A 25,063-nucleotide genomic window follows, 5' to 3' on the forward strand; every position below is an offset into this window, starting at 1 on the left:
ATGGGTAAAATGCTGGTTTGTTTCGTGTTATCTCTCTCTCTCTTGAGCTTCAGTGATAGCACAGGGCTCAACCTTCAAGGAGATTACATTATCTCTGGCTGGTTCCCTTTCCATAATTCAGATTCCACCATGTCATCTACACCATATCTGACTGACTGCAAACAGTAAGCCTGACTTGCTTTATCTAATACATTATGATACAATTGTTCTGTATTTTGCATATATCTATAATCATATCAGTTGTATTTTCTGGAGGTATTCTGACATACTATTTTTGCTTTAAATTATAAAAATTTAAAACATTCTAAAAAAATTATGGAATATGACCATGGTTAATGTTAACCTGTGGTTATTCTAAAAAAATAATTGCAATATTGGAGTTAATTCTGAGAAAAGGTCTAGTATGTCAGTGCAAAGATGTGGGTCTTTCATTTTTGTTTTCAGGGGTGCGACCAACAAGCATGGCTATCATTTGGTGCAAGCACTCAGATATGCTGTAGAAGAAATTAATAACAACACCCAGGATCTCCTCCCGGGGGTCACGCTGGGCTACCAGACATATGACTTATGCTCCCTCCCAGCCAGCAATCTGGCCACCCTGCAACTGCTGGCCCAGCAGGACAGCACTTTGGGTGTATACAGCCGCACTGTGGCCGTCATCGGGCCTGATAGTAGTTCTAACTCTTTCACACCAGCTTCTGCTCTTGGTGCATTCCTGATACCTCAGGTATGGCATGATCACACAAGCCATATTATTATTTTTATTTTTTTTATAAATTAGATCTTTAATAATAGTTATAATGTAGGTAAACCAGATTAATGATGAATATATAAGTTTGGGTCATTCCTACTCAGCGGTACATTTTCATATCCCATTATGTCTGGTATATTTGATCAAATATTACTCAGTTTTTAAAGATGAAAATCATACAAATTAGTTTTCTTTTTACCATACTGTGATGGTGAGCCTGTGGAGTTGTCTCCCATCATGGAATTTGACTGAGTTCCAAGGACTTATTTATTGTTTTACACTCCATTTTGCTATCTTTATTGGGGGTTTATTGTGCAAATGTTTTATCCATCATTATTATTGATTTTGTTTTTTAACTCTCATTTTATCTCTCCTTCTTATTTATTTAATGTGACTTTCAGTGCAAGAATGGGGAGGTGAGGGTTAATTTTAAGTTAAACAAAATGGCATGTTCCAAGTGGTGTGACCGCTCTAGTCCCTATCACACATACTATCACAATTAAGTGATCAATCAAGGGAATTTTAAATAAATGGTTTGCTGTTACATGGTGTCCTATGCACTAACTTTAAAAAAAAATGCTAAACTTGCCAAATATTATGAGATGTTGCTTAATTTTATTCATATCTCTAATCAAAAGCTTTCATAGAAAAAGTGTTTCCTTTGAAAGTTTTAAATTGGTATTTAATTTATAGATTGTTCTTTAATCCTCAATACTAAGTTCCATCCTGTTAGTCTTTTGTAATATTAACTAATAAAGCCCAGTTCCTTAATAACACCATCCTCCAGAAAATTATTTTGGTGGTAACATTAGCAAATACTTACAATGGATTGGATGAATTTTGTGATGTTTCGTGGTATTAGCTGGTTTGTCTCACTTTAACACTAAAATACATAAGTGAATTTACCCCCATAAAATGTTAAATTAAATGTAAAAAAAATATTATGCCTCAAAATTATGATGGCTTGCAAAATTCACATTTTAGGGATACATATTCCACCATATTTGATACAGAAATCCCCATGATACAATCTAAATTTCAAAAGATTAACTTCAAGATCTCTTACTCTTAATTCCTAAATTGTGTTCTTTCTTTTACATTCTGCTATGTGCCATTCTGTTTGGCATTCTGTTACTTTGAGTTATACCAGAACACATTTCCTAATGTCTGGTACATGTTTTTGTATTTTTATATGAAAATAGTTTTCACTCAATAATAAGTTCTTTAAAAAATAACATTTCTGAGTTCAAAAGGAACTGCATGACAGAAATGACCCGTTTGCATCACGCATCTAAACTGCTTGCATGAATGCATTGATGGATTTGGTTTTTATTTCTGTTGTTGGAGATCTTATTTTCTGTCAGCCTTCCCTCATACCATTTAAATTTTTCCTATCCATCATTCCAATCATTTGGTTTCTTCTTTGACATTTGTAGATCTCCTACGAGGCCTCAAATGAATTGCTGAGCAATAAGATGCTCTATCCGTCTTTCTTTCGCACCATCCCCAGTGACAAGAACCAAGTCGATGCAATGATACAGATTCTCAACCGATTTAACTGGACCTGGATTGCCCTTCTTGGTAGTGACAATTCATATGGTTTACAAGGAATGCAAACCCTATCCCAGCAGGCTTCACTTCACAACTTATGTATTGCATACCAAGGTGTGATACCTGGTGTAACAGACAAGACAACACCATACATCCGAGACATGGTCAAAAACATCATCAAAACCAAAGTGAATACTATAGTTGTCTTCTCCAGCAAGAGGCGGGCTGCTGGCTTCTTTCCTTTTGTTATTGAACAAAATGTGACCGGTAAGGTGTGGATTGGGACAGAGGATTGGTCAGTGGCATCAATAGTGCGTAGTATCCCAGGGATCAGTTCAGTAGGGACTGTGCTTGGGGTTTCAGTCAAATATACTGAATTTAGTGGGTTTGAGGATTTTGAAAGGCTTTCTGTGCCCGGGCTTAAAGACGTTGCACCTTCAAACAGTCTGTTTAACTTCAATGTCCCATGTCTGCAAAATACAGATCTGTACGAAATGGCAACTAAAGGTTTTTCACTGGAACAGTATGACATTGTATCCTCATTTAATGTGTATAAAGCTGTGTACGCAGTGGCCCATGGACTGCACAAGACCCTGAACTGTGACACAGGAGAATGTCTGAAATCTAAGGTGGAGCCATGGCAGGTATGTGCTTTTAGAAATCACATGACTAAAATAATATGACAGATATGCAATATGTGTTGTGAATTGTGTTACAAGAAACAATCAGTAGACAGTGGTGCCTAAAAATATTCAGACAATTAAAGGGACAGTTCACCCAAAAATTAAAAATCTCTCTTCATTTACTCACCATCATGCCATCCCATATGTGTATGACTTTCTTTCTTTTGCTGACCACAAATGAAGATATTTAAAAGAATATCTCAGCTCTGTAGATCCTCACAATGCAAGTGAATGTTGGCCAGAACTTTGAAGCTCCCAAAAGCATACAAATGCAGCATAAAAGTAACCCATATGACTCCAGTAGTTAAAGAAATGGTCAGAAACAGATCAATATTTAAGTCCTTTTTTACTATAAATTCTCCTCCCTGACCAGTAGGTGGCAATATGCCCAAAAAATGTGAATCGACAAAAGCCCAAAAAGAAGAATGTGAAAGTGGAGATTTATAGTGGGTTAAGGTTAGGTTCAATATTAGAGTCTAGTAGTTATACTGTCATTGTAATTACTATAGTACATACTATATTTCATCCTGTAGGACAGGACTGTAAAATAAACTGTTACCATAATTACTCAGAAAAGTGACGTTTGCTCTGAGCAAAGATCTGTTTGTATATGTAGATGCCACTAGTTTTGACATTGTGTTGTCTAATCTAATTAAATTCATAACTATATAAGTGTGACTAAATAATTTTTGGGACCACTGTGACACAATCTGACACCATTACTAATTTAATTGCTGTTCTGTTTCTTCTTTGAATCCCACAGCTCTTTCAGAAATTGAGGCAAGTTCGATTTTCAATTCGAAACACATCATTTTATTTCGATAACAATGGAGACCCTCCAACTGGTTATGATATAGTGACATGGGTATGGATGAATGGCCAGTGGTCATTTAAAGTGGTTGGAAGTTACAGTCCAGATCCTACTGATCTTCAGGTGGATGCCTCTCAGATTCAATGGGCAGGGCAGATGTCCCCTGTGAGCAAGGTTAGTCTGAATCGCCCCTTTTTTAACCATAATTCCCATATCCTGGCAAATTCATGAGACTGTAACATGAGAAGTACTGGAATTCTAAGTTTCAGAATTTACCAAAAAAAGAATGAGCAATTACAGAGATGCATGTACGTCTACATACACTAACTATGCATGTGTGCAAATGTTTATACCCTGCTCAGATTCCTGAGTCCCTGTGTTCTCCGGAGTGTCCCTACGGACACAGAAAGCTCCAGACGGGACAGCACAAGTGCTGCTTTGACTGCATGGCATGCCCTGCTTCCACCTTCCTTAACAAAACTGGTATAAAATAAACCCCTCAAATCATAGATTTAAGTACATGCAAGTATAAACAGCTGTTTGGAATCGCCACACATAAGCTGTTGTTCACACTATATCCAGCAGAGGTTGCACATCTTTCAGTCAGCACTGATTAGTCACTGCTGAACTTTATGTCCTTAGATTCCTTAAAGCTAGTAATTGTTTTGGTTCTACCTCTAAAGAAATTAATATAACTTGTTTAAAATGATCACATGAGATGAAGTCATCAGTAGCCTAATAAAAGACATTTTATTTTACATGGAACTCACATGACCAGACAAATAATACCTATTTTATCATGATAACCCCCCTAAAATGGGATACTTTCATTCACAGGATACATAAAACATTTTTATATTTTGCTTTCACATTAGTGAAACTTATTAAGCAAACATGGCTTCATATTTCCTCTTAGGCTACACTAGCTGTCAACAGTGTATCTTAGACGAGTGGTCTGAACCAGAGAGTGAGGCATGTCTAAAGAGAACAGAGCTCTATCTGTCATGGGACGCTCCGCTCTCTAAAGCCCTGCTCACATATCTGGCTGTGACCCTGTTTCTCACCCTGAGCACAGCTCTAATCTTCCTGTTCAACCTCAGTACCCCTGTGGTGAAGTCAGCTGGAGGGAAGACCTGTCTGCTGATGTTGGCGTCTCTTACCGTGGCCTCCTTCAGCACGCTGTGCCACTTCAGCAGACCCTCACGCATAGGCTGCCTCCTCAAACAGCCCCTCTTTGTTGTCAGCTTCACTGTTTGCCTGGCATGTGTGACTGTGCGCTCTTTTCAGGTATATGAGGCATTTTATTTGTAAATTGTCGAGGCAGAGAAGAAATTAGACTTGTTCTAGGGTACAAATGAAAATAGTGGGTAGCTTTAGTGGCACATGTTTGTAGAAAATGTCCATAGTTAATTCCGGATCAATACAAGTTAAGCTCTACAGCATTTGTGGCATAATGTTGATTACCACAGCAAAAAAAAAAAAAAAAGAAGCTATGTTTGAGGTTACAATGGAAGTGAATGTGGCCAATTTTTGGAGGGATTAAAAGCAGAAATGTTAAGCTTATTTTATAAAAGCACTTACATTATTTCTTCTGTTAAAACGTGTTTGTTATTTAAGCTATTTGCAAAGTTGTTAATGGTTACCGGTTTACGGCAGTATGTTGTCGTGGCAACGAAGTTGTTAACTGGATATAGTTTACAACTATATCCATTTATATATTTATAACTTTTCTGTGATTGACACAGAAAAGGCCGGTAAGTGATTTTATCACGCTGAAATCATGTTAACACACATTTTGTTTTCGTCTTGTGGCTATACTTTTGGAAAAATGAGTATTTGAACGTTTAACGTAATCCAGACTTTGCTTCTTTTTTTTTTTCTTCTTTTTTTTTTTTTTTTTAAAGAAAAGGAGGGACATGTCGAAATTAGTCTGTGTGGTAATCAATTATCTGTCAATTGATCTTAACTTGTATTGAACTCGTGTGACAGGGCGGGGCCGGGTCGTGATTATACACACCCGGTCCCTTATCAGGCTAATTAAGCCTCCGAGAGGGAAAAGAAAGAAAGAGAGAGAGTGCATGTGCGCGTGTGCGTGCGTGCGTATTTGAGCGTGTATTTATCACTTTGTGGGGACCAAATGTCCCCATAAGGATAGTAAAACCCGAAATGTTTGACCTTGTGGGGACATTTTGTCGGTCCCCATGAGGAAAACAGCTTATATATCATACTAAATTATGTTTTTTGAAAATGTAAAAATGCAGAAAGTTTTCTGTGAGGGTTAGGTTTAGGGGTAGGGTTAGGTTTAGGGGATAGAATATAAAGTTTGTACAGTATAAAAACCATTATGTCTATGGAAAGTCCCCATAAAACATGGAAACACTACACTACTGTGTGTGTGTGTGTGTGTGTGTGTGTGTGTGTGTGTGTGTGTGTGTGTGTGTGTGTGTGTGTGTGTGTGTGTGTTCGGTCGGTCGGTCGGTCGAAGATGGTTAAACGTAATTGAAACATGACTTTAAAAAGTTACAAATAACATTACCATTTGTAATTTCTCATGTCATACAATCTTTTTTTTTTTTTTTTTTTAAGGTGGTTTGTATATTTAAATGGTCCTCCAAGCTGCCAAGATTCTATGACACCTGGGCTAAGAATCGGGGCCCTGAGATGTTCATCCTCATTACATCAGTGGTGGAGTTTTTCATCTCTGTTCTTCGCATGGTCCTAGATCCTCCATTTCCTTCTCAGGACCATGACTTCTACTTTCACAGCATTGTTCTAGAGTGCAGTAAGACTGTGTCTTTCTCAGCCTTTGTTGAGCTCATTTTGATGTGTATCTTAAGCTTATTTAATTTCTGCCTGAGCTACATGGGAAAAGATCTGCCGGCAAATTACAGTGAGGCAAAATGCATTTCATTCAGTCAAATGATCTATATGATTTCTTGGATCACATTCTTTACAGCTTATTGCGTTTCTAGAGGGAGTTTTACTATGACCCTACATGTGTGTGCCATACTCTCCAGTGTGCTTGGGATACTTGGTGGCTACTTTTTGCCAAAGGTGTATATCATCTTGATAAAGCCCCAAATGAATACAGCTGCTCACTTCCAAAACTGTATTCAAATGTACACAATGACCAAACAGTGAAATAGTCTACTTCAGATTGAAATAGGGCTTATATTTTCAGGGCTTAATAATAAGGATGTAAGAGAGTTTAGGACCAATAGACAAAACTGTCACTTACACTATGGGGCCAGTCTTGCCCTGTCACTACATCTTACATGAGTTGATTAAGTACATGTTTTATGACTTGCGAACTTAAATGTTTGATTTTCTAGTTTAAATATAGGGTAATGTTATTTAGCTGGATTTCAAGAATGACTTATGATAGTTTTGGAAACATCAGTTATACACAAAACAATATATGCAATTATACATGAAAATAATATACAAATAAACAATGGCTACTGTGTAAAAATTGATATGAATTTTATTTAAAAAAAAATAATTTGTTAAAAAAAACAAAACATTTAATGATACTTTTTTTTTTCATTTCTAAAATTATTGCATTTAAAAAAAATTTATAAATCAACTGAAAAGTGGATTACTAGTGGAATATGTCCATAGTTATATTGATGAACTATACCTGTGGTTACTCTAGAACTCCTTTATGAGCAAGATACACTAAAAATGACATTGGGAGCAGATATTTAAAGGTAATTGAAACATTGCTTAATTTAGTTCTGAATATATATTTATATAGGTAAGGTAACCCCCCCCCCTTATTTATACCATGATCAATGGAAACATGCAAATGCTTCATGCTGCAACCACTCCCAAAAGCAAATAATTGTAATGGAAAAAGGAATAAAAGGATATAATATTGCAACAGTAAAATAGTAAAAGTTTTTTATATATACAGTGTATATACACTCACCTAAAGGATTTTTAGGAACACCTGTTCAATTTCTCATTAATGCTATTATCTAATCAACCAATCACATGGCAGTTGCTTCAATGCATTTAGGGGTGTGGTCCTGGTCAAGACAATCTCCTGAACTCCAAACTGAATGTCAGAATGGGAAAGAAAGGTGATTTAAACAATTTTGAGGGTGGCATGGTTGTTGGTGCCAGACGGGCCGGTCTGAGTATTTCACAATCTGCTCAGTTACTGGGATTTTCACGCACAACCATTTCTAGGGTTTACAAAGAATGGTGTGAAAAGGGAAAAACATCCAGTATGCGGCAGTCCTGTGGGCGAAAATGCCTTGTTGATGCTAGAGGTCAGAGGAGAATGGGCCGACTGATTCAACTGATAGAAGAGCAACTTTGCCTGAAATAACCACTCGTTACAACCGAGGTATGCAGCAAAGCATTTGTGAAGCCACAACATGCACAACCTTGAGGCGGATGGGCTACAACAGCAGGAGACCCCACGGGGTACCACTCATCTCCACTACAAATAGGAAAAAGAGGCTACAATTTGCAAGAGCTCACCAAAATTGGACAGTTGAAGACTGGAAAAATGTTGCCTGGTCTGATGAGTCTCGATTTCTGTTGAGACATTCAGATGGTAGAGTCAGAATTTGGCATAAACAGAATGAGAACATGGATCCATCATGCCTTGTTACCACTGTGCAGGCTGGTGGTGGTGGTGTAATGGTGTGAGGGATGTTTTCTTGGCACACTTTAGGCCCCTTAGTGCCAATTGGGCATCGTTTAAATGCCACGGCCTACCTGAGCATTGTTTCTGACCATGTCCATCCCTTTATGGCCACCATGTTCCCATCCTCTGATGGCTACTTCCAGCAGGATAATGCACCATGTCACAAAGCTCGAATCATTTCAAATTGGTTTCTTGAACATGACAATGAGTTCACTGTACTAAAATGGCCCCCACAGTCACCAGATCTCAACCCAATAGAGCATCTTTGGGATGTGGTAGAACGGAGCTTAGTGCCCTGGATGTGCATCCCACAAATCTCCATCAACTGCAAGATGCTATCCTATCAATATGGGCCAACATTTCTAAAGAATGCTTTCAGCACCTTGTTGAATCAATGCCACGTAGAATTAAGGCAGTTCTGAAGGCGAAAGGGGTCAAACACAGTATTAGTATGGTGTTCCTAATAATCCTTTAGGTGAGTGTGTATGTATGTATATGTATATATATATATATATATATATATATATATATATATATATATATATATATATATATATATATATATATATAGTTATATATAGTTATATATATATAAACTTTTACTATTTAGTATTAAATTGCATGTATTGTCTTTTTAAAAATCATTTCTCACCATGGTAAGGTAACTACCGTAGGTATACTTTTTACTGTAGCAATATTATATGCTTTTAATCCTTTATATATATAATGTTTGATTTAACTTATAGTTATCAGAAATCATTTATGAAGTACATGCTTGTATTGCTTTATTTTGGTGTTGCATGTGTTACCTTGATTGTGTTTTGTTTGTGTGGGTGACACTCTGTAATGTATTATGTATATTGGCCTTTAATCCTGTAAGGCCAACTCACGATGAACTTGAAGTCATCATGTGACCTTCTGTTCTTACTATGGTGATTAACAAGTCATTTTAAAGTAGAAAACAGATTGACTGAATTTCCAGAAGTTTTATTTTATTTTTTACATTATGTAATTTTATTACATAGACAGTAATGAACTATCAAATATACAGGCACCAAAATTACATCCCAAAATGCCTGACGCATGCTCACTGTATTTTGTACGGAGAATTTCTGACAACCACAGCTACCAGTTTTTTACTGTAAATTAAAAAAATAATCAATATATTTAATAATCAAAATTATGTTTTAGAAAAAAAACCTCCTTATGGTTTAGCCTTCACTTTCTCACCATTAGGTTGATAATCCATTAGAGCCAATTATATAACAGAGCAACATTATCCCAGTTTCAGCCTTTTAGAAGCAGCCGATACTCTGTATTTGGACTGTGACTGCTTGGCATATGCTTTGCCAGTGGGCAGAATGAAAGAATACAATCCTAATTGTTTTAGCGACCAAAAGGGCAGCACTACGGATTCGACTGCTATGGGTGAACATCTGATATGTGCTCTGCTCTCAGGCATGTGTGCCCAGTTTCACTCGAAAGAATTCTGAAAACGTTTAATTGTGCAGCTGATTTAAATAATGATCTTGGTCTTCCATCTTCGAGGACCCATGCCCTTAAATGTCATGTTTATTTGTAGTAACTTAATGCCACAAGTCATCGATAAATTGTACAGTAAATAATGTATGTTGCGTACATATAGATTTATTTTATTTATTTTTTTATTTAATTGCTCTTGTATCAGTTATCGACTTGTACAGTTGCTTCAAAAAGTGTGAGATGACATTGAAAGTCTGGGACTCAAGATCTAACTTAAACCTGGAAATAGTTTTAGCATTTAAAACATGAAATGTTATGACAGAAAATGAATAAGGAACATTAAAGATTCTCCATTATTTCCATGCATTGTCTTCATCAATTTTTTTTTTTATTATTATGTTTTGCAAATATAAGCTCTTATGCCAAATGTTTTTTTTTCTGTTAATAAAATCATACCATGTCAAATAACTTTTTGTTCTGTTCACTGTCCAAATATAAGCTCTTGTTATATAAACTGCTGAAGTAATTGGCACAATATGTGCATGTACTTGTCAGTAGTTTGGAAAGGAAGCAACTGCTATTACAATCAAAGGAATTGTAACTGTAAAATGACTGTTAACAAGAAAATTATTTTAACTATATGGAACTCCACTTGTAGCAATCAGGTGGAACTCTCTAATGGACCTTATTCAGAGTTGCACCATCTTGGATTTTTGACGGGAATGACAACGATGCTGTGAGGGATAGACTAACAGCCTCTTCAATGGGTTGTACAGTTGTTTATAGTGTTTTGGATCGTTCTGCTGTGAAATATTGAAAAAACAATTGCCAAAAAATTTCAGTAGACAAAAAAAAAAAAAAAAGAGTTTTGGATAATTACAATTAAGGAGCTTTTCAGCTTTATACAGTGCATGCCATTGATGAGTGAATCCCTCACCGCCTCTTTTCATTCATGACAAAAATCAAATATGGCACGACTGTGAAAAAGGTCTGTTGTGGTTAAACTGAGGGGCTGGAAGTAAATAGAAATCAGTTTATTAAGCTTCATCTCAGTGTGAGTGCATGAACCATTGACTTTTTTTTACTAAACCTGTTACTTTACAAGATCTGTCATACCTTTGAGACCATTTCATTATGTAGTTACATAAAAAATAAGGTGGTCCAGAATAGAGATAGCAAGAATACAGGTTTAAAACCTTTAAATGCCATCTACTGTATCTGTTTATTTTCAAGTCAACCTTTATAAATGTTCTTTTAGTTTAAGATAGAGAGTGTGAGATAAATTCTGTTAATTCTGTCATTATGTTTATAAAATACTTTTATAACAAATGTTTTGTTTTATTTTGAGAGCAATTTATAATTTGAACTCTGAAATAACTCTATGTCTATATTAGGTATCTACTGGCACAGATGCTGCTTTGGACAAAGCCAGTAAATAGAATTACACAGCCTCCCCTCTACAGGCACACTTCTATTGTTCTGCCCTCCTGAGAATATCACACTCTCAATGGGAAAGTAGTGTGGGAAACACTTCCAAGCACCCAACTCACACATTCCAGAGTCAATGGGGATGACCTCCCTAACAACAGCAAGCCCTTTCATCCTATCTTCTTTTCCCAGGAGCTGAAGCAAGTGTGTGTGTCACTGAACATTTGTGAATGATTAGAAGAGATACAGTGGGGTTCAAAAGTCTGAGACCACTGGTGAAAATGTTTCTATTTTTGTGACAGATTTTTTTAGATTATATTAACAGCATAACAATTCAGTTTGAGCGAAAAGTTGAAGTAAAATTATAAACAAGAATTTCAGAATTTCTTAGTATTTGGCATGTCTCCCATTTACAAGAGAGCATGCACTTGATAAAGTTTTTGCAAAACCTGATAAAGTTATCCCAGCATTGTTTGAGAATGTTCCAAAGAGCATCTTGTGTGTTTCAACCGAACCATTCGTGGTATGGAAATAATGGAGAATCTTTAATGTTCCTTGTTAATTTTCTGTCATAATGTTTCTTTGTTTTAATTTTTTTTAAATCCTAAAACTATTTCCAGGTTTAAGTTAGATCTTGAGTCTGAGACTTTCAATGTCATCTCACACTTTTTGAAGCAACTGTACAAGCTGATAACTGATACTAGAGCAATTTTAAAAAAAACATTTTTTTTTTAATAAGGTCCATTAGAGAGTTCCACCTGATTGCTACAAGTGGAGTTCCATATAGTTAAAATAATTTTCTTGTTAACAGTCATTTTACAGTTACAATTCCTTTGATTGTAATAGCAGTTGCTTCCTTTCCAAACTACTGACAAGTACATGCACATATTGTGCCAATTACTTCAGCAGTTTATATAACAAGACTTAAATTTGGACAGTGAACAGAACAAAAAGTTATTTGACATGGTATGATTTTATTAACAGAATAAACCATTTGGCATAAGAGCTTATATTTGCAAAACATACAATAAAAAAAATAATTGAAGAAGACAATATTATATACATCAGAGTAAGTGGAGTGATTTTAAACTCATTTTTTTCCACTTTTCCAAACAGCCCTTATTGATTTTGAGTCTATACAATTTTCTATAAACAAGAAAGCCAGTAAGGCTGTATCATTGTTATAATGATTTTGATTTATGTTTATGATGCCCTTTTATCATTTTTTGTTGTTGTTGTTATTTGTACCGTATGTGTCAAAGGTTTGAAATTGTATTCTCTTATAATGTTATGAATGTTGGGAATGTTCAATACAAATGTAAAAAAAAAAAAAAAAAAAAAGTACAATGAGCCTTCCTTAAAAAAAACAATGCAAAATTTTCAGTGCAAACTCTGAAAAAGATCTGTAGTACACAGTTCAAAGTTCTGATACATAAACTACAAACTCCACTGGAGTCAACCTCAATTAAATCCACATCCATTCAAATATAAAAAGCAATATACAATGTAATAACATTTACAAAAAGATGATATGTGGTAAAAATCACATTAAGAGCTATTGATTCAGAACAAGAGGCTGTACATATAAACCCACTGCCTTCCACTGACAAACACAAGTTAGTCTAAAGTTTTTGTCAATCAATATGAAGACAAGACATAACAAACTTACACTTTGGAAATGAATATCTCCTACACTTATGAGAGACATTTACACAACTGTCCCTCAGGTATTTTCAAAATCTCAGGCTTTAGCTTCTCTACCATGGTCTCCATATGGGCCTCCTGCTGTCAGGCTGATGTAAACTGACTGTGCTCAGTTTAGAAGAGTGTGTTGGTGGAGTGGTGCTGACAGCTGAGCTTGCTCGCTGGGCGTTATGGAGATGCTGGAGCTCCCGGGCAGATCCTCCTCCAGTGGAGTGAAGAGTGAGGAATTGCATAGACTCCCTCCAGCAATGAGAGTATCCTTCATTATAATCCCTCTGAGCCCGAGCTGCTGGGAGCCGCAGCTGCTTTTTAAGAAAGCTGACGGTCATCTCCAGGATATCGGCCTTCTCGAGTTTGGTGTTGGGGTCATGGCTGTGTAATTCCTTCTCTAACAGACTTTTGAGCTGGTCGATGCAGCTGTTGATGCGATCTCTCCGCATCTTCTCAACAATTGGTTTCCTTAGCTGAAATCAAATGGGAACACTGGTTAGAACATGTTTCATGCTGTATACAGAACAAAGTTTTGATAAAACTGAATTGAGGTGGAAATGGAACATGCCTTTAATTTGTCCTTATCACTGAAATTAAGATGGTCAAAAGAGGCAATTGTAACTGAATGTGGTGCCATATTCTTCCTTGTTTTTCCCTTGCAGTAAAAAGAGTTCTGAACCTCTCTGAGGAGCAGCCCTCCTGTATTTATACTACAGCATTACCATTACAAAGCCATGTGGCCTGTGCTGTGTTACTGTTCCCACACTCTCAGACTAGCTCATCACAACAATAGGGGACATTAATTTTATGGTTAACTGGCTGCTCGCCTTCCACTAAAGGAATGTTTCCCAAGGAATCAAAGGGACGCCACATTTATTATAGGGATTACCTTGAAAGTTTAGTGAAAGTTGAGGAATTTCAGACGATTAGATTAATAGATTAGGATTTAATCTCTATCTTAATCTCTTAAGTATTGTTATAAGTGAATGTACATTATGGAAAATTAGTATTATAAAAATACCGTTGAATACATTTAATAAAATTCAATAGCTTTTTGATGAACCATGACAAAACTAAATTGATATATTTGTGCATGTATCTAATTCATATTTAATTACTAATTCAAAATTAAGAGACCACTGCAAACTGATCAGTTTCTCTGGAATTACTATTTATAGTAATTAAATATTGTTTAATTAAAATATTATAATAAATTATAGTGTTTCAGTAAATTAACATTTTTGTTTTATTCTATAAAGTACTGACAACATTTTTCCAAATTCCAAATAAAAATATTGTCACTTAGACAATGTAATGTAGGCCCTATATATTTTGCTCTTATGGAAATAAATTGGTACTTTTATTCACCAAAGTGGCATTCAACTGATCACAATGTATAATCAGGACATTAATAATGTGAAAAATTACAATTACAATAAAAAAAGAAAATAAAAAAAAAATCAGAACTTCTTAAACTACTTTAAAGAGTTCTCATCAAATAATCCTCCACGTGCAGCAATGACAGCTTTGCAGATACTTGACATTCTAGCTGTCAGTTTGTCTAGATACTCAGGTGACATTTCACCCCACACGTCCTGTAGCACTTACCATAGATGTGGCTGTCTTGTCGGGCACTTCTCACGCACCTTACAGTCTAACTGACCCCACAAATGCTCAATGGTTTTAAGATCTAGAACACTCTTTTCCAAATATCTGTTGTCCAATGTCTGTTTCTTTGCCCACTCTAACATCTTTTTGTTTTTCTGTTTCAAACGTAGCTTTTTCTATGCAATTAAATTATTAATTGATACATTTGTGCATGCTTTTATTAAATAAATATATTGCAGAAAGATCTATCCAAAGCAAAATAAATAAATAATATAAAAGTAAGTTTGCACATCTTTTTATTCCGTACAAATTTCCTACGCAAATATTTTAGAAGCGTGACCAACACATACTTGCGACAATGGCACGTGGTAAATACACCGACATCAAAAACATCAGAGACAGCTGCAAACACAGATTTGGGCTGTTCCCACGAGTTTTCGCCTTTGATAACTGTTAACAACTCTACTGGAGTTAGGTGATAGAAGTGTCACGAACACGTGCCAGATTACGGAAAATCTCTTGTCGATGTGAAACTACTGGACGAAGACACGCGCGTGAAGGTAATAAAACGTCTTCCAAAGTTGCCTTAAGGGTATTACAGATTTTGCTGTGAGATTGTATCCTTGCCTGCAAATTTGTTGCAAAATGATACTAATTCGTTTTGGGACGTGAATATAAAAAGGTTCACTTGTTTTGCTTTGAGGTATTTGTGTAACTTGTCGCTTCATGTCCACCACGCGCCAGGCGCTCGTGTTTGGAGGTCAGAGTGGGCTTTGGTGTGGTGTTGCTGCAGCTGCTGCTGTGATATTTATTGCCACTCTCACACGCCCAGCAGAAGTGCTGATTCTCATGTCACAGTAAACGTTTGACTGATGCCTTCCATTGTTTCTGGTGTGGGAAAGCCACAGACACGATGCCTGCGTCCTGCTTAAGTTGTGTGACTGAAAAATGTCTGAAAAAAGTTTTACAGAACATCAAATTAACTGCATCTTAGCGAATATTTATCATTACTGGTGTTTGCTCAGGCAAAATTACTATTGCTATAGGGTTAAGGATTTTAACCAATAGATTTATACTGAAAGAGGGACTCAAAATGAACACCCACCTAGAACACTAATGTCTGTGTTAGTGTCTCCTTGTATCTTCACATACTATGGTAACACTGTGAGTTTGTGTATGCCTACATTCCCACAATCCTGGGTGCTTTAATCTGATGAGTGAAACTAAAGGCAATACAATGCTAATTGGTCCATTGAGAATGTTAATTGCTTCTTTGTTGGGAAACAGACCCTTTCACAGGCAAGATTTTGGGAAATCAAACTTGGGGTTGTGCAAAAGTGGGGAGAAAGAAGAGCGTTTTCACTTGCGAAGCCTTTTTCTTTACTATTTATTTAATTATTATTTGAACACTAATTAATAAATAGTTTATTTCTATTGAGGTTTTTTTTTATATTACCATGTAGAGATGTGAGTTGAGTTGGAAATGTGATTTTGCAAGCTGTGTAGCAGATACCATTGGTATGTTCCTTAAATGCTAAACCACCTGTAGCAGGCCTCAAGACACAGACATAAGGCCCTAGGGTTTTACTGAGGTTCCCATGAGTTGTGTACAGAGTCCTTTCTCACAGTCTGTTCATTGACTAGCCACAGTGAGGAAACAAACAAAGTGTGTCTTGTTACACATCACATTAGCTATGGTGTTTGATTCCTCTTTATTAGAGAGGGCCTAGAGGAACAAGAGCATCTGGACATGGAGAGTTTATAGATGCTATCGAAACACTTTATATGTTCCCAAGATTTAGCAAGTCTGACTATAAACAACATGTTTATTTGTCTAAAATGTTGTTTATATTACACTTCTATGTAATATAAGTGTTGTTGTTTATGTTAATTATACATTAGGCTCTTTTACCATCTTTACTGTTTAAAGGGAAAAAGCAGGATACCCAATAAGCATAAAATATGTACAGAGAACTCACATTTCTGCATTTTTTGTCATTATCTTAGTAATTTTTTTGAATATGTGAATCTTTAGTGGATGTGTGCAGTTTTGTAGACTCGCCATCTGAGGTGAATGTTTACTATGTCTTCATCACTGCTGTTTTGTTTCTAGTCACAGATGTGCATTTCTATTTGACCTAGGTATGTTGGCAAGAGATTTCAAAGCAAATAAAGGTTATCGACAAAAGGAATTGATGTTATAAAAAAAATAGGTACCATCTTTCATTAGTACCATCTTTATCAAGATGTGTCTGTACTTGTTTTAGCCTAATGTTGAAAATAGCTGGTTGTTAAAAATGTACATTCAGGACCACATTGAGCACATTTTCTGTAAAATAATTGTTTATTGTATTTATAAATGTGCATACATCCAGCATCTTGATTCAGTGCCTTAAAGTGTTATGTGCAGTACTTTATTGTTCGATTACATCTCTCACTTGTTTAAAACAGTTACATACATTTTTATAAATAATTTGTCAGTCAGAATTCATTATACAGACTCTACATTACAACAACATTTTCAAACAACAAGTTAAAATAAATTAAAACATCCATTGGATCTATTCAGAAACATAGAATACGTTTATAAAATAAAAAACTTCCACCTCTATATGAAATTTCTGAAAACTGCACTTAATAAAAGTTATAAGATCCATTCAGAAATATGTTTATGAAATAATAATAAATTGCACCTCAGTATGAGATTTCTAATAACAGCAGTTGATAGAAGTTATAAAATCCATTGGATCTGTTTAGAAACATAGATCATGTTCATAAAATATTTGTTTCACCTACAGTATTGCTAACATATATATACAAAATTCCTAGAGTATGAATATAGTAATTGACCTCTCTTGCAAGTAGACCTAGAAACTTCATTTACTCCTATAACAGTCATGGGAGTCCACGTTGATGACTTTTAAGCACATATGAATGGACAAACATTTTTTGCAAAAAAAAATTTGTAAGACCAGGATTTTTTACACATCCTCTGTAGTGTCAACGTTGCCCTAAAGGGTCTACACACTTTTGCATCACCATTATTAAGGACAGGATCCATTAAAAGATTGAAGGCTACACACAAACCATATGGAAGAACCCAGCTGCTTGTAACTTTCCCACAAGGTCTATAAAAAAATGTTCTGATCAACTACAGTGAAGCCTTTTTAAGAGTTTTTGATGAGACTGAGATACTTTAGTAGTTATGCAATTATGTGCACTGTAAAAAGTATTTCTACCTGCCCTAACTCTTAAAATTAGTTTTGTTGGTGTACCTTAATTAATTCAGGTTATTTCATACGTTAAATAATATTTTTGACTTAAATGAATAAAACCAATTTAAATATTATCACACCAAAAAATGTAGGCTAACATTTGGTCATGGTACTGAGAAACATCTTAAATAAAACACTGAACCAGGACATTGATTGTACAGTTTATTTGTAGTACTATGATTGCTGTTCTTCGCATATGAGTGAATCTGATAATGAACACTTGCTCAAACATTCTGAGTAACAAAGCAATTATGAATGCAAAGAAATGGTACCTTCACTGAAGGCAAGATTTAGCTTATTAAAGATAAAATCCAAATCTCTAACAGAGAGTATTATACAACTGCCCTTTACAGGAGAAATATCTAGTTCATGTAAAAACATGCAAACATTAAAAGAAGAATCTATACTTTTCATGCACAGCAAAACATTTCCAATAAAGAAATATTACTCGTATAATATGAGAAGCTTTGGATGTATTTCAAACAACAGAAATGCATATGCTTTCAGTAAATGAAAGCAGTTTAAGCATCTTTCAGATGCAGAGAGGATAAACCCAATATGGGTCAAATGCTTGCAGGAGCTCAAATGTCTAAATAAGACTTTATCTTATCCATGACCATTTTTTTTGGTAATCAATTGACATGGCAAATTATTCTACATGTTCTGACAAAATGTAATGGTCACACAGTTTCAATAAATCACATGCTTTCTCTGAAAGTAGTTTAAGCATTCTGCAAATGCACCAGAAGTGGAAATTCCTACATTAGAATTTCAGTCCATGCCAATCTCAGACTGGCATTTTGATTTTTGTTTCATAAATCATGGAGGTGTCATTTAGGCTCTACCAGGGTCTCCAGAGTTCACTGCAGGCTGAAGTTTGCTCTTTGCTGCTGGTCTGACAGGCTGGTGAATTGAGTTGAGGCAGGACACTTGTGCTCTTCTCTCTGGAAGGTTGCATGTTGAGGAAGTACTTCAGCAGTCTGCTGTGGGACTGAGTCTGCACTTGACACTGAGACAGGAAGTTGACAGCCTCCTGCACATCTGGAGTAGCCCTCATGAGCTGTCGTGGAGCAGGTGGAGAGATTCTGCTGCTGTCGTCTCAAGAAATCAACCATCATCTCCAGGATATCAGCTTTCTCCTGTCTGGAGTCGGGCTGTTGTGTCAGAAACTCGACTCAGAACAGACTTGAGCTTCTCAGTACTGCTGTTGAAACATTCTCTGCGGATCTTCTCCACTATTGTCTTTCTTAGCTGAGGAAAGAATAAAAACAGATATTTAGAAACACTTTTCAGTCAATCATATTTTAAAATTCCATAAAACTGGTTTTAATGTTCATTGTGTTCAATTTTCAATTCAATAAAAAACGTTTACCTTATTTGCCAATGAAAGTTGTTCTGCGGTAAATCAGTGATCCACTGATTGTAGGTGCCATGACCATGTCATTTCTGTTCAGGTCTCTTTTGAGGGTCAGTTCTGAGCTGTGCTGAATTCTTCACTCCTATTAATACTCTCAAATCTCCATGTGAATGTCTGTGTTTTCAGTTTGCTGGAGGTTCTCACAGTCTGCTGCAAATGGGTGTGCCTGAAAGACTCAAAGGAGCAGAGGGTTGCCACATGCTCAGTGAGGCATTTATAGCACAGGAAACTATGAACTCCTCTCTGGCAGGCAGGTGGAGAGGGAGTTTGTGAGAAATATTAGACCCCATTTGAAGTCTCATCAGATTTTGATGGTTGATATCCAGTAAGAGAGCATTAACTGTTTTTTATGAACTAAGTAGGGTCAAAAGTGTAAGGCTGTTTTAATTTTTTTGAAACGTGAATACAAAAGTTTTCACCACAAATGACATGAGTGAAAAATGTACAAGAATTTCAGAATTCTTTAGGTATTTGAAAGTCTTCATTTTAATTTATTGACCGCATGTATTCCAAAATGTCTTAATTTCACATAACTTTTGTTTTAAAATTTGAACGATCGTATATTGTTTATTTCCAAATTTAAATGAAAAAATGTAATCTGATTGTTTTAAACCCAACATAGTCTTAAGTTTCAAATACCGTAATGTTTTCACTAATACCTGACAAATCAGTTCAGTCTCAATTGCAAAAGGCATACATTCTGTTAGACGAATAGCTCCTTATAATTCTGGTATTTATTTAGTGTACATTATGAAGTAGCGATTAAGAACACCAAAATTTTGAATTTCTTTACTTTTACTCCGCTATAGCCACTAGACATCAATCAAATCATATCAAATCACTTTATTGTCATACTACTGTGTACACAATTGCAACAGTAGGTGAAAGTCTTGTGTGCAGTTTCAAGCAACATAGCAGTCATGACAGTGACGAGACATATACCAATTACAATAAACAACATATTTACACAACACAATTTACATATCAAATGTACACATACTTACACAACATAATAATAATAATATACAATGTACAGTAAACAATACACACAATATAGAATACACACAATACAAATAAGAGTATATAAAAAAATATATATATATTTACAGTAGCTGTATTGAAGAGAATATAATTATGACAGTCCACTGTGAGATATAAGATTAATAAAGTACCGTGCTGATAGAGATCAAGTGTTCAAAAGTCTGATTGCTTGGGGAAGAAGCTGTCATGTAGTCGGCTGGTGTGGGTCCTGATGTTGTGATACCGCCTGCCTGATGGTAGCAGTGAGACCAGCCCATGACTCGGGTGGCTGGAGTCTCTGATGATCCTCCGAGCTTTTTTCGCACACCACCTGTTCTATATTTCCTGGAGGGAGGGAAGCTCACCTCCGATGATGTGTCTGGCAGTTCGCACCACCCTTTGCAGGGCTTTGCAGTTGTGGGCAGTGCTACTGCCGTACCAGGTGGTGATTCAGCCAGTCAGGATGCTCTCTACAGTATTGGTGTAGAACCGTGTGAGGTTTATTCAAAACTTCCTCAGCCGTCTCAGGAAGAAGAGGCGCTGGTGAGCCTTCTTCACAATGGTCTCAGTGTAAACGGTGTGAGTTCCTCAGTAATGTGGACACCGAGGAACTTGAAACGGCTGACTCTCTCCACCGGTGCTTCATTAATGGTGCTTCATTAATGGTGCTTCATTAATGGTTCTCTGTCTTTCTTCCTGAAGTCCACCACAAGCTCCTTGGTTTTACTGACGTTGAGGGAGTGGTTGTGCTCCTGACACCAGCATTTCAGAGTGCGCACCTCCTCTGTTTCGTTATTGTCAGTGATCAGACCTACCACCGTCGTATCGTCAGCAAACTTAATGATGTCATTGGAAATATGTGTCGTCACACAGTCATGTGTGTACAGTAGGGTTGCAACGGTATGAGATTTTCACGGTATGATAACGGTCTCAGAAAATATCACTGTATACGGTATTACACAATTTCTTTTATCAGTGAAAACAGAAGTTGTTTGTTTTTTTTTGAGCAAACACTTTATTATAGTTGAAACTTGAAACCATTTATTTTATTGCAGTATGTGTTCATAAATATTTTCTAGAAGTTTATTTTTTAGGTTACATCCTAACTAAGTTTAATGGTGCAACACAAATATATTGTAGTTTAGTTGTTTGTGTAAATTGTGACTTGGTGCCCATTTTCACCACATCTAGGCAAAGTTGTAACATATGTTTAAGTTGTAACGTATAGCTGGTGCAACCGGCCCATGGTGAAGTGCTACATCAACATTATTGTCTAGAAGATTTGATAAGTAGTCACATTTTTATCAGGTTATTGCTTCAGTGTTCAGTTGGCAAACTCAAACAAAAGAGTTCTTCAGTCATTTTGTTCTGAGAAGGACCATTGTTCTTTTTATAGTTTTACTGTTCTGGATATAATTAAGAATAAACTAATTGCCAAATAGTTTGCAGGTCAGTATATCATTGCTGATTTGTAAATTGGCCAAAGATGATAATAAATTTGTTTCTAATCAATAGATTAACTGCAGATCTGTTCATCAGGGTTAAACAGGACTGGATTTCTATAGTAAAGTGCCACGGGTTTACTCTAATAGATGGCCTCTTTCAGAAAGAAGTCCTAGCTGATTATGTTGTGCCTGACTGGGACTGGGATTTTCAGAGCTTTCCCACAGTCTGCCTATTCATGCAGAGCTGAATAGAAGTGTGCCTTACCGAAGGCAATTAGGCATGTGGCCAAGGGACTCTATAGAAACCTCACAGGAATGTTTATAGAACACTGTCCTTAATTGAGATGCGCATTTGTTTGGTCATTTGGACTCCTAGATTCAGACTTTAAATCAAATCCATAATTTTACTAATATGTATTGCCATGCAGCTTCACAAATTTTGAGAACACTTTTATTGTTCTGAATTGACATTCCAGAGAATGCAGCTACTACCATATGAACCACATTTGTGTTTGATGTCCTGATTTTATACATTTCTTCCTTATTATTATAAAAAAATAATACAAGATTTACTTTTCAATATATTATATTTATTGCCAATTGAATCTTCTGTATCTAGTGAGATATGATTTGATTTCATCAAGCCTTCTGTTTAAATAGCACGTGCTGTTATTAGTAATTAGTTCCAGTGGCAAGGAACAGGGCTGCACTGAATATAGGGTTTACAATTTCACACACACACTTTCTTTGCAATGTCCACCCCTCCACCTGCTCCCCAGAGACATTATCATTGTGTTTAAAGCAATAAGGGCTTCACCAGCCATGTGGCAACCAAACATTCCCATTGGCTGTAGACTGTGAGAACCTCCAGCAAACTCCAAACTCACACATTCATATGGAGATTTGGGAGTATAAATAGAGGAGAGAGTGAAGAGAGAACAGGACGGCTCAGAACTGAACCTCAAAGAGACCTGAACAGAAGACACACGGTTATGGCACCTACAATCAGTGGATCATTGATTTACACTGCAGAACAACATCCATTGACAAATAAGGTAATATTCTACTTTAACTAATACATATATAATAGTCCACCTGTTATGAAATACAATATGATTGACTGAAAAGTGTTTCTAAATATCTGTTTTTATTCTTTCCTCAGCTAAGAAAGACAATAGTGGAGAAGATCCACAGAGAATGTTTCAACAGCAGTATTGAGAAGCTCAAGTCTGTTCTGAGTCGAGTTTCTGACACAACAGCCCGACTCCAGACAGGAGAAAGCTGATATCCTGGAGATGGTGGTTGATTTCTTGAGACGACAGCAGCAGAATCTCTCCACCCGCTCCACGACAGCTCATGAGGGCTACTCCAAATGTGCAGGAGGCTGTCAACTTCCTGTCTCAGTGTCAAGTGCAGACTCAGTCCCACAGCAGACTGCTGAAGTACTTCCTCAACATGCAAACTTCCAGAGAGAAGAGCACAAGTGTCCTGCCTCAACTCAATTCACCAGCCTGTCAGACCAGCAGCAAAGAGCAAACTTCAGCCTACAGTGAACTCTGGAGACCCTGGTAGAGCCTAAATGACACCTCCATGATTTATGAAACAAAAATCAAAATGCCAGTCTGAGATTGGCATGGACTGAAATTCTAATGTAGGAATTTCCACTTCTGGTGCATTTGCAGAATGCTTAAACTACTTTCAGAGAAAGTATGTGATTTATTGAAACTGTGTGACCATTACATTTTGTCAGAACATGTAGAATAATTTGCCATGTCAATTGATTACCAAAAAAAATGGTCATGGATAAGATAAAGTCTTATTTAGACATTTGAGCTCCTGCAAGCATTTGACCCATATTGGGTTTATCCTCTCTGCATCTGAAAGATGCTTAAACTGCTTTCATTTACTGAAAGCATATGCATTTCTGTTGTTTGAAATACATCCAAAGCTTCTCATATTGTACGAGTAATATTTCTTTATTGGAAATGTTTTGCTGTGCATGAAAAGTATAGATTCTTCTTTTAATGTTTGCATGTTTTTACATGAACTAGATATTTCTCCTGTAAAGGGCAGTTGTATAATACTCTCTGTTAGAGATTTGGATTTTATCTTTAATAAGCTAAATCTTGCCTTCAGTGAAGGTACCATTTCTTTGCATTCATAATTGAATGTTAAATATCTGACATTCTTCCTAGTTGAAGGGAAGTACAAATATACCTGCAATGATGGTGAAACATGTATTTACATGTAGAATGTAAGCCGCTATGTTTCTGGTGTTGCTGCTTTGTTACTCAGAATGTTTGAGCAAGTGTTCATTATCAGATTCACTCATATGCGAAGAACAGCAATCATAGTACTACAAATAAACAAATATACAATCAATGTCCTGGTTCAGTGTTTTATTTAAGATGTTTCTCAGTACCATGACCAAATGTTAGCCTACATTTTTTGGTGTGATAATATTTAAATTGGTTTTATTCATTTAAGTCAAAAATATTATTTAACGTATGAAATAACCTGAATTAATTAAGGTACACCAACAAAACTAATTTTAAGAGTTAGGGCAGGTAGAAATACTTTTTACAGTGCACATAATTGCATAACTACTAAAGTATCTCAGTCTCATCAAAAACTCTTAAAAAGGCTTCACTGTAGTTGATCAGAACGTTTATTTATAGACCTTGTGGGAAAGTTACAAGCAGCTGGGTTCTTCCATATGGTTTGTGTGTAGCCTTCAATCTTTTAATGGATCCTGTCCTTAATCATGGTGATGCAAAAGTGTGTAGACCCTTTAGGGCAACGTTGACACTACAGAGGATGTGTAAAAAATCCTGGTCTTACAATTTTTTTTTTATATCCTCTCTTCTCCCAATTTGGAATGCCAATTCCCACTACTTAATAGGTCCTTGTGGTGGCTTGGTTACCTCAATCCAGATGGTGGATAAATCTCAGTTACCTCCGCTTCTGAGACTATCAATCTGTGCATCTTATCACGTGGCTTGCTGTGCATGACACCGTAGAGACCCACAGTACGTGGAGACTCATGCTACTCTCCGCAATCCACGCACTACTTACCACGTGCCCCATTGTGATCGAGAACATTCTCTCTCCCCTTTGCTGTTCTGTCTTGCCCTGGAGCCATTAGCAGCCAAAATAAGAAAAGAGAATAATTTTCCTGGTATTGTATATTGTAATAAAAATGTACTCTATACAGATTATATATTATTATTTGTCACT

The 25,063-nt window shown here is 36.2% G+C and overlaps 2 protein-coding genes and 2 pseudogenes across 2 annotated transcripts; 2 read left to right on the forward strand and 2 right to left on the reverse strand.

Annotated features, from left to right (window-relative positions):
* Positions 1-7,192, forward strand: LOC127628366 (taste receptor type 1 member 1-like). Its single transcript, XM_052105071.1, has 7 exons — positions 1-164; positions 445-727; positions 2,188-2,946; positions 3,749-3,970; positions 4,159-4,279; positions 4,713-5,083; positions 6,383-7,192. Exons 1-7 carry the CDS (start codon positions 1-3, stop codon positions 6,935-6,937), a joined length of 2,475 nt encoding a protein of 824 aa, XP_051961031.1. The 3' UTR covers positions 6,938-7,192.
* A 5,146-nt stretch (positions 7,193-12,338) lies between these two features.
* Positions 12,339-13,724, reverse strand: LOC127629224 (transcription factor HES-5-like). The gene is made up of 2 exons (XM_052106353.1): positions 13,630-13,724; positions 12,339-13,534 (listed from the first exon to the last, which is right to left on the reverse strand). Exons 1-2 carry the CDS (start codon positions 13,696-13,698, stop codon positions 13,124-13,126), a joined length of 480 nt encoding a protein of 159 aa, XP_051962313.1. The 5' UTR covers positions 13,699-13,724; the 3' UTR covers positions 12,339-13,123.
* A 4,799-nt stretch (positions 13,725-18,523) lies between these two features.
* Positions 18,524-19,377, reverse strand: LOC127628525 (transcription factor HES-5-like; annotated as a pseudogene).
* A 3,441-nt stretch (positions 19,378-22,818) lies between these two features.
* Positions 22,819-24,170, forward strand: LOC127628523 (transcription factor HES-5-like; annotated as a pseudogene).
* The last annotated feature ends 893 nt before the right edge of the window (positions 24,171-25,063 follow it).

Source organism: Xyrauchen texanus, chromosome 35 (assembly GCF_025860055.1).
Source record: "Xyrauchen texanus isolate HMW12.3.18 chromosome 35, RBS_HiC_50CHRs, whole genome shotgun sequence".
Taxonomy (NCBI): domain Eukaryota; kingdom Metazoa; phylum Chordata; class Actinopteri; order Cypriniformes; family Catostomidae; genus Xyrauchen; species Xyrauchen texanus.

Excerpts from the sequence above, each read along its gene's own strand:
- LOC127629224 (XM_052106353.1), bottom strand. The coding sequence starts at position 13,698 with ATGGCACCACATTCAGTTACAATTGCCTCTTTTGACCATCTTAATTTC. Across the intron at positions 13,535-13,629 it reads GTGATAAGGACAAATTAAAG|CTAAGGAAACCAATTGTTGA; the intron begins GCATGTTCCATT and ends ATTTGATTTCAG.
- LOC127628366 (XM_052105071.1), top strand. The coding sequence starts at position 1 with ATGGGTAAAATGCTGGTTTGTTTCGTGTTATCTCTCTCTCTCTTGAGC. Across the intron at positions 2,947-3,748 it reads CTAAGGTGGAGCCATGGCAG|CTCTTTCAGAAATTGAGGCA; the intron begins GTATGTGCTTTT and ends TGAATCCCACAG. Across the intron at positions 5,084-6,382 it reads TGACTGTGCGCTCTTTTCAG|GTGGTTTGTATATTTAAATG; the intron begins GTATATGAGGCA and ends TTTTTTTTTAAG.